Here is a 10,762-nt window from a genome sequence, read left to right as displayed (position 1 = left end):
AAAATAATAATGTAGTTCTTAGATGAGAACTCTCAAAAAAAATCTCCGGCAAGGGCTTTCCCGCCAACCACTACGGTCATAGGGGGAAGCCCTTGAGCCGTGAAGAGAGAGAGAGAGAGGAAAATCTTATTGGGACCCCTAAAAATCACATAGTTTGTTTTCTGGTCCTAACAAAAAAAGGGAATTTTTTTTGCTAGACCCCTGAAATTCTAGAACTAACCAAAAGGTCCAAACAGAGAATTCAAGGAGATAGATGATTTAAACTAGACCCAAAAAATCCATGAAAAGGTGCTTTAAAAATATTAAATAAAATCCTTATACATTTAGTATAAACTTTTCTACGAGTCTGTTTACCATTTAACTTGTGTGGACCTAGGGTTAAGAGATATTATTAACCTATGAGTTGATTTTAATGAATTGATATTGACCTTACAAAATTTTTATACTATAGGCCCTCCTTCAAACTAAGGGAATCATAACTGGACTTCGCATCGGGTAAAGGTGAGTACACTTCTCACTAGTTATTAAAAAAAAAGAAAAGAAACTTCTTATGTTTATTGAATTGTGAAAAATTATTTGTATGAGAATGATATGTGCCCTTGATTTTATTAAGTAAGAAATGGGTTTGGACATGCTTTATTGTGAAATATAATTAGTCGATTTTATATGCATATGTCTATTTGAACTCAAGTGGAATACAATTAAGCTGTCTTCATACCATTTAGACAAATATGAACGTTCCTTTCTCTTAATGTGATTTGTGAAAGAAGTGTTGAAACGAATATGTTTATCCATGACTTGGTTTTTGTGACAACTAAAAGAAGTAATTGATAATAAATCTCAATAATAAAGAAACCCTAAAAGTCCGCTATGAAGTGAAGTGAGAGTCTACAATAAGCATTAGGTGCACCAATAACTAGCTTGTTTGGCATAGAAGAAACGGGTCTTCCTGGGCACAAGTGATGAGGCCGACAAATAACTTATGGTAAGGCTATATGTATTGTACTCCCGGGAGGAAAATTGTTAAAGTGAAGCGAATTCGCTTTCTCTTACTACTAGGCTAAAATCTGTGGTCTTAGTGTGACAACTGAGGAGGTTATTTCCATTGATAAAATGTGTTTATCAAGATTTTATTTCAAGTGATCAGCTAACATAATGAGTAAATTGACATCCGTTTTGTTTCTCTTGAACTTCTTATTTTAATTCCTCACGTTTATTTGTGTTTTTTATTTTAACGTATTTACTCATGACCTTGATTTATGACCAAATCATTGTTAATCTGCTGTCTTACACTATTATGACATGTGGCATCAATCATTGTCACAATCCTATACGCTTCATAATTTGCAAATAGAGAAGTCGGCTAGCTTACTTCAATATTAAGATTTTGATATTCATTATTTTTGCTAAAAACACTAGTGCAGAGATATCTTCACTGGGCTCCAGATCACCCCGTGGATATCAACCCTTTTCAGATTCTGCATAAGTTTCGATTGAAGCAAGAATTGCCATGGAGTTGCTAAAAATGTTTTTTTGTCGTAATAGCCAGACTTTTGTACTAAGAGTAGCTAGTGGTATGAAGTATGTATATTATCTTAAGTCATACAAGTATGGTCAAATTGAACTCGTATTTTGTATTTTTGTTTGGAACTTCCATCAATAGCAAGTACAGTTCACCTGTGGTCTAAAGATGCTAGGCGATGGAAGTGCCCAGATTTGACACATGCATGAGACTTGTCTCATGCACATCTCACTGCTGGCATGAGATCCGGTTTTCCCCCTCCATTGCAATCTTGGGACATGACAGCATCAACCATCAAGAATCTGAATCCTGATATAAAGTGGTCAGAATCAGGACATTCAACTCCGGTAAAATGAGCTCTTGGTTTCAGTTCAATGATGGAACCCTGAGATAAAGTGGTTAAAAGATATAGATGAGAATAGTATCTCATGTGCAAGTTGAAGGTTTGAAACTGAAATCAAGTTGGCTTGGTCACAAGCAAGAAGATTTTAGTAAAGCCGGGTTTGTTTTGGCTTCAGTCTGATCCAATCCAAGTAGAAACAAGTGCATGCCTAGCTGTGAACTCTGAGGACATCTGCAAAGCATGAACATATTGTGGTAGACAAAAAGCAAGCTCAGAGCCAACATTTTCTAAAGATAAATACAATTTCACTAGCCAAACTTGTTGTTGCAGGAAAGCATGCTAGTATTACTTTATTTAGAGTTCTGGAACAGAAACAAGCTAATATGTATTTACTGGACATGTAACACTGAATGAATGTTAAATAGAAAACAGAAACAAGCAAATAACATATAAGCAAGGGAAATTACTATTGCATATTGCTGTAAGCTTCGCTGATGTTTCCTTGCGTGAAGTGGAACAGAGCGAACTCCATGAGAATTGCATTTTTCTGCATAACAAATCAGGACAAGTAAATCGAAGGCAACAACACTGAGATCAACAAGACAAGTCAAAAAAAAGTGCTCCAAAAATCCACTTATACCTTTCTTGAATCATCATAAGACCTCGAAAATGAGGCCATCCACATGTCATAAATCTGTTTAATCCACTGATCATATTTCCTGTCCTCTTTATTAATGAACCGCCTATGGAGCTCCATTGCGACCTTCACACAAACGTGTCAATTGTATTCCAACATTGCTAAAGAAAACGAAAGGATAAATTTCACAAAAGCGTCAAGTATTATTTAAGTTTTTTGCAATAAACTATCATAAACAATTTTTTTAAGCGAAAACTACCATAATTTTTTTATAAATTTTTTCACTACTATGAAAAAAATACCATCTGTGGGATGTCTTTTGGATATTGTTCTCTTATTTAAACTTTTGCAACAAGACAATGCTTTTTCAGGGAATAGAGTCTCTTATTCCATGTCACTATTATAAAAGTTAAAAAGCAAAATACAGAACATGTTTACATTATAACAGATTGATACCAACAATTATACAAGGATAACACAATGTTACAATTTCCTATAAACGCGTTACCCAGAATTCTGCAAGATTAGCTAAAATGCAGGTAACTTCTATTGAAACACAGATCGTCCATTAGTGAAGCAATAAGACAATGGTTAAGTTTGAAAGTGATAAGTAGGTGTATTTTGGTGATTTTCTACCGATATCCAACTTTACGTTTGTCTTCTGTAATGAAAAAAAAATCCTAACCGTTCATGCTACTTCTCTGAAATCTAATCACTAAAGTACCATGACTAATTACAGACTTTTGTCTCAGACAATATTTGAGTTGTCAAGTAATACATACGGGTACCTTAGATTCTAAAAATATTATATGAAATTTACCCAACAAACAATCAATTATGAAAACACAGCGCATTACCGTATAATATCTTCGAAGTTCATCATCATCCGCCAATTTCCCAGGAGGAGCCCCTCTAATCAAGACGCTTACAACCCCCGCCGCCTCGTTCCATCGGTGTTCGTGCATGAACCTACGGAGCAGCTTCCCCAGCCGGCGACGGTGCTTGCCTCTGAAAGACGATGCTCCTCCACTCGGGCCGGTTCGCAATCTCTTCACCCCTCTTCGACCAGTTTCGGGTTCTGCTTCTTCTTCTTGTTGGGTCTCCGATTTAACTCGGTGGGCGTGGTTTTCATCGTCGTCGGAGTGGTGGGGTTCTGATTTGACGCGGGTTTCGAGGAATTGGGTCGGTGGGGAATTTCGTCGAACAGCTGGTGGGCTGCTTGAGGAGGGGGACAAAGGCTCCGTCTTGGGACGGGGCGGCATCTCGCCGCGTCCTTTGCTTCTGCTGTTCGAGTGCGGGCTGTGAATTTATACGAAGGTTGAAGAAGTGGTGGGCTATGTCTAAATGGGCTCAGCTGAGTGGGCTAGGAAGTCCACTTGAGCTTATATTGTGAGAATTTGTGAATTGTGGGTGTCCAGCTCATTTATTGATGGACGGCTATTTAGCAATTAACTACTTAAAGTTTCCCGGCTTCGCACTTTATACCTCACTTGTTTTTGGTCGCACTTTTTAATGCGGTATATGTTGTTAGAATGAGAGAATGCTACCGCCGTATTTTCCATATGATGATGCTGACGAGCTGATTTTAGTACGTCTTGAGCCTTAACGACTGTTTAATCACTGTCAAGTATATCCTAATTTTATTTTAAACATATCCCAATTTTATAACCTTACAATAAAATTATTCACGGGCTTAACAATTAACTCAAATAAGGCCAAAATTAGCTTTGTGAGGGTCACATAGGAAAATTTGAATATAATAGAAGATGCTAAAGTGCAATATCTTGAAACATAACATATATAGGTGCCGCCAAAAACAAGTGAGAGGGCAAAGTAGGGAAAACTATAGGGTATTGGACATTACGGGTACACAAAAATATTTGTATTCGTATCCCTTAAGATGCAGATATTGTTAAATAAAATCTATAACCAATAAGATATGGTTACGGATATGGTCATGTAGTAAAATATCCAAATTTGTATCTGAAATACTCAAATATATATATTGGTCATACTGTTGTAACAAATTAATTCTTGGATTAGGTCAATTTTGATTATTAAGAAATCTAATCTTAGCTTCTCATGTTTAACATATTAATCAACTATTTTGTATCATATACGCTATATTTTTTAATATTATATAGTTTTCTAATATCCATTTTGTATCTGCATGTTTATCCGCATATATATCTGCATACATATTCGTATCCGTATTCAATTTTAGAGGATAAATATATAATTTTTTCTTACCGATGCATATCCATATCGGTACATGTATCCTTATTTATGATATACAGATCCACGGATGATGTGGACATACAAGGCGAAAATGAACTTTTTCCCCGTTAAAATACCAGATTGGCATTTTAAATGGACCTAAATGTCAATAGTGCATTTTAAATAGCTCTAACTACAATAAGACCTTAAAAGAGGCAATAAGGCCCATATTTTCATCAGAGATCATTCACTCTAGTCAGCTCCCCTCACGTGCTCGACGCATGATTACTTAGTTGTTGATGTGGGCTGAGTTGGACAATTATTAATAACATAGCTTAGGTTAAGGTAGGAGAAATAACTAACCCTAAAATCTCGTCGTCCCCAAAAAATGCCTAAATTCCCCTATTTTTTAAAAGCTCGAACAAGAGAGGGAGCAATTAATAGAGGAATATAGTAAGGAATCTCTCGGGTGAGAGGGGAGAATCTTCCGGTGAGAACATCTGGAGTACGACGCTGAAGTCGAAGTCAAATGAAGGTTAGTTTCCTGTCAGATATTTGAGATTTCTGCTTGCATGAGTTTTGTTTTGGAGATAGATGGTTACGTAGTGATTATCCTTAGATATTGCAATATATAGCCATAATTTGGGTCATTAATCATTCTATTTTTGTGAATTGGTTGAAATTTGTTGGATTCGGTTGCATGTTGACTGTAATTGATATAGTTTAACTATCTTTCATTAAATTATGCAGATGCCTATGAATATCATGATTAAAATTAGACATGGGGGGAAATTTCGATTTGATCCAGGAGTGGAGTATGTTGGTGGGACATTTCATGTTGAATTTTTTGATGCACATGACATTTCAATAGAACATTTGAAAGATATAGTAGAATAGTATGGTTATAAGAATGTGAGTTTTTCCTATTGTGCTATACCTAGAGTAAGCTTGGAAAGTGGGGGTTTGAAGACTCTAATTTCAGACTTAGACCTTGGAGAACTGATTGAAGTTGCACTTGGGCATAGACTGATTGAAGTTGCACTTAGGCATAGAGTGATTAAGATATATGCAAATCATAGTATTGACATACCACTAGAAGTTGATGTCTCCCTGCAAGCACCTCCTGAAGATGTTCAATCAATACCTGAAGTTTAAAACACAGAAGTAGTTAGCCACAAAAGAGTAGTACCAACAAGAGGGAGAAAGAAATTAATCCCTAAAAGAAGAAGAGATCTAGTACAGGGCCAAGGCACTGGTGTAACCCCTACTATGCCAAATCCATCACCACTTCCTATACCAACAAATGTAAACCATGTTATGCCAAATCCATCACCATTTCCTATACCAATACCAACAAATGTAAATACTACTATGACAAATCCATCACCAGTTCCTATACCAACAAATGCAAATACTTCTAGTGATGATGATGACTCAGTGGAAGATGAAACTTTAAAATTGATCCCACTGAGGTATTGGATGATGATGATGATGAAGATCTCAAATTGATGGATGAGTTTAATGCAGAGAATAATAGAAAAAAAGTAAAGCATGTCATGGAGACTGACGATGGTGTTAATAAGAGCAAAGAAAGTTCAATTGATGTAGGACTAGAGAAGGCCACCGATAGAAGAGTAAAGAAAAGAGATGGATATGACAGTAATGACTCAGTAGAATCTCAAGATAGTCAAACACTAGAAGCATTAGGTAGTGAGGATGAGGAGTTGTATGCAATAAGGCATAAGAATAAGGGGATTTTGAATGAACTAAAGGCAGTGAATGGTAGAATAGCCTTGAATGCTGGAGCAAGGTTGATGGATGACATTGAAGACCCCCATACTGATGTTGATGTTCCCTCAAGCCAAACACACCCCAATGTGTCAACTAGTGCAGCTAATGAAGCTAACATTAGGTCAAGCCCCTATGGTGAAAAAGTGGAGCACAATGTGGCAGATGCAACCAATCACTAACCAATCACTTTGACGCACAAGATGAAATGTCAGAAAATATGTTCAAGAGTTTCAATATAGGGGGTTCAAGCAGTAGAGGCATAGTACCTGAATTTGCAAAGTGGCCTGATTATTTTACTTTTTATGAGGGAGGATATCAAAGTGCATAGAGAGATAGTAATGATGATGGACCCTTGATTGAAAGTGATCTTGAAGAACCCCTTGTAGATACTAACAAGAAGAAGAAGAAGAAGGAAAAAAAAGAGTGCAATACAAATACATCAATGAGGATGTGCATATGAAAGCTGTGTATCTTGAAGTAGGTATTTATATTTTATTTTGACAGAATTTCTTTCAAATTGCTTGATTGATATAATACTCTGTAGGCGTCAAAAAATGCTGAAAGGAATCCAAACACAGCTCAAAAAGAAGTCATCCAAAATGTCAAAAAGAACACATGTATAGACTGTATCGCATGCGAGACAGTCTTTACTGTTTCGCAGGGCGAGACAAACTTTTACTATCTCGCCCACGCGAGACAGTTTTCACTATCTCGCCCACGCGAGACAGTCTTTACTGTCTCGCCGTGCGAGACAGAATTTACTGTCTCGCACGTGAGACAGCTCTCAGAGGCCCAAAACTACTTTGCATAACCGCCAACACGTGGCCACTAACTGTTCAAGAACGTGGAAAACGTCGTGGGCGAGAATCACGTTGATAACTGCCAAAATAACGGAGTTTGAAATGTGGGAAGGCAGTTACAGCGAAAACTGCCAGGAATATTCCTTTTCCGAGACAGCGTTTACTGTCTCGCGGGCCGAGACAGCAAACACTGTCTCGCCCGCCGAGACAGCAAAGAGAGAGCAGAGTTCCTGAGCTTCCGGCCATTTCTTGAGATTCGAGCTTTGACTTGATCTTAAGAAGAACGACTATCTTACTTTGATAAGATATCGTTTTAAATTCTCACTTCGATAAATGAAGGAAGAATCATTAAACCCCTCACGATTCAATCAGAATCTGTGATTTGGTGGTCCACGAGTCAAAGCGCTCCCGGCACAGGCAAAGATCCCACGCAAGCAGCGATCCAAACAACGATCCTGCGTTTGTTTCTCAAGAGTTGTAATTTTTCCTTTTGTTGTGTAAAAGGAGTCTTATAAAAATGCTATCTCTTTTTTGAATTTATTGTAATCGACCAAAGATATAATGAATTCCATGACAAAGTCAACTTTTGACGCAAACAAACTGGCGACCACAGTGGGAGCCAACGGTCTCGCTGTCGAGACCGTCGTGTCGCAGCCAATCATCAAGATCCCGGTTAAATCCATGGTCGAATACGAATTCGACCAAACCAAGTTTGAGGAATATCTCTCATCATACTCTTCAAGATCTTCATTGTCTCGCAAGTACAAGAGGATCTCACAATTGAGGAAGACTTACATGCCAAAGAAGGCACAAAATGAAGACTCTCGCCTGATTGTTGCTGAGGATTTTACTTGCAACACCTCTGCTCATAATGACTCTTATCTAGTTAAAGAGTCATCAAATCAAAGCCCACCGGCACTGACGAAAAGGGCTCGTCAGAGACAACATCAGTGCCGCGCTCGTCAAATAGCTAAGGCCTTGGAACAACCCGACGGAGTTCGTTATCATGCGGACTTAGAGTCGAGGAGGCATCGAGTGGTTCCGTTGTCTCAACGACCAATCATTCATGTCTCTGCTAAACTCACGACAGAGGAATGAACTATTGTCAAAAGGACTCGTTCGACCCTCAAAGAACGCATACAAAAACATCGTGCAAACGTTGCTCATGCCCATCCTCTCTTACAACAAAGACGAGAAAGGAAGAAGGAAACGGTGGCCAAAGAACCACCGAAACTCTGCCAAGTTTGGATTCCAAAGTCTGGACTTATGCAAAATCAGCATTCGGAGCCCGTTAAGACTCCATACCCGCAAGGGGGTGGTTTTAAACGTGCGACTCCCGACATAACCTTGGATCGCTCAAAGACAGAAATAAATTGTCCTGAGAATGCCAACAAGGTTTTACATCCCCAGAAGAAGACGCATTCACCAAATGATATCGTCATACCTGGGAGGTCATGCCAACAGACGATACGATTTTTTGGCAATCATACCGATGAATCGTATTATCAAGTTGGGGTTGTGAATAATTTTCGAAAGAGAGTTATTCGAGAAATAAACTCTCATTGTTCCTGTGCGCGACTCGTTAAAGCAGCATTATCAGAATGTGACTGTTTCAAACGAAGAGTCTCTGTATCGTCGAAGCCTAAGCCAAGACATTTCCGCAAAAGAAAATCAGCTGCCCAAGATGATGAATTCCCTAAAGTCACCATCAACATGGCTGATAAAAGAAAGTCTAAACGGCATTCAAGTGACTCAAATCCCGACTTTTCCCCGAGAGGAAAAGTCAATCCAAGAATTGCTCAAAGGATGTCTCGACTCCAATTAGGAGCCATCAGACGCAGAGATTACAAAAGAATGCAAGAAGGAATGTCCTCGGAGGATGAATTCTCGGACACTTATTCTGCAATCGCTTCTGATGATACAATGTCTAGCACAGGACAAATCAGAGAATGCTTCAAGAAGCTCTAGCGAAGCAACGTGAAGAAATCAGAGCTGAGATGAAGACAGAGATGAAGTTAGCTATTCAACAAATGAGAGAGTTGCTAACTCAACAACCTCAACCTCCTGAGTCCAGTCAGCGAGCTGAATCCAACCACCACACTCAGAATGGTGTAGATGACAGTGATCCAGAAGTGGATGAAGTTATTATGGCTGATACACCTCCCAATGACAATAACACTGGGGGTGGTTCAACAGATCCTCCCAATAACAACATTGGGGGTGGTTCAATTGCACCGCAACAACATTAGTAATAAATTGTTTGTTAAACATCATCAAAACAAGAAGGCCAACATGCAAGACCTTGAAAACAAAGTCAATGCTTTGATGTTCGCTCAAGAAGTGAAAAAGACGGGTATTCCATGTCCTTATCCAAGAGAATGAGATTCAATACCGTACCCGTCAAAATTCAATCTGATTAACTTCACACCGATTGACGGGAAGAGCGCGCCTACTCAGTACTTGATTTATTTCAAGTCTCATTTGGGCATGATCTCTGGAAATGAGGCTTTAATGGTCCAGTCATTCGTTGGCACCCTTTGTGGGCCCGCCTTCGATTGGTACCGACGTCTCAAGCTAGGGAGCATCAATTGCTGGGATGATATGGAAAGTTTGTTCCTCAGCCATTTCTTCGATGATGTCACCGAAGTGTCAATCGGGACTCTTCTGGATGAGAAGCAGAAAGACGGAGAGTCAATCGATAATTTTGTCAAGCGCTTCCGTAACAAGGCAATGAATTGCAGAGATCCTGTTACAGAGAAGTTCATCCTGCAAACATGCCACAATAATCTCTCTATCGATGTCCTGGAAGCCCTGGGGGTCGTACCATCCAAAACTTGGAAAGATTTGAAAATGCGCGGTGAACAAGCTGAACACTTTCTTAAAAGAAAGAAAGCTGAGAGAAACCAACCGACGACATCTACAATTGCTGTGAACGCGACTCTCGATCCGAGGTTCCAAAAGGAGTATTCTTTCGAAGATGATGAAGCTCCAGCCATCTTAAAATACCTCGTTAGGACCAAAGCCAAAATCCCCTCTCGATTCGTTCCATGAACGAGAGGTCCACAAATTGAACGATCAAACCTTTAAACAGTTAGGATCGTCTCAAATTCCCATCTTGGTCAAACCTTTAAACAGTTAGGACCAAAGCCAAAATCCCCTCTCGATTCGTTCCATGAACGAGAGGTCCACAAATTGAACGATCAAACCTTTAAACAGTTAGGATCGTCTCAAATTCCCATCTTGGTCAAACCTTTAAACAGTTAGGACCAAAGCCAAAATCCCCTCTCGATTCGTTCCATGAACGAGAGGTCCACAAATTGAACGATCAAACCTTTAAACAGTTAGGATCGTCTCAAATTCCCATCTTGGTCAAACCTTTAAACAGTTAGGACCAAAGCCAAAATCCCCTCTCGATTCGTTCCATGAACGAGAGGTCCACAAATTGAACGATC

General features: G+C 39.0%; 1 protein-coding gene across 3 annotated transcripts in view; it reads right to left on the bottom strand.

The window, feature by feature from the left end:
• LOC109835687 overlaps window positions 1–3,809 on the bottom strand; it is a 16,052-nt gene extending 12,243 nt beyond the window's left edge. For all 3 annotated transcript variants that reach the window (XR_002245644.1, XM_020403683.1, XM_020403684.1), the window contains exons 1-3: window positions 3,360–3,809; window positions 2,506–2,628; window positions 2,333–2,412 (exon numbers count right to left, since the gene is read on the bottom strand). Coding sequence is in view for 2 of the 3 variants with exons in the window: in XM_020403683.1 (XP_020259272.1) it covers window positions 2,333–2,412; window positions 2,506–2,628; window positions 3,360–3,764 (608 nt within the window). In the remaining variant the exon portion in view is untranslated. The remainder of the gene's footprint in view (window positions 1–2,332; window positions 2,413–2,505; window positions 2,629–3,359) is intronic.

The sequence above is a fragment of the Asparagus officinalis genome, chromosome 3, assembly GCF_001876935.1.
Source record: "Asparagus officinalis chromosome 3, Aspof.V1, whole genome shotgun sequence".
Classification (NCBI taxonomy): domain Eukaryota; kingdom Viridiplantae; phylum Streptophyta; class Magnoliopsida; order Asparagales; family Asparagaceae; genus Asparagus; species Asparagus officinalis.
This window is presented reverse-complemented; position numbering and strand designations above follow the sequence as displayed.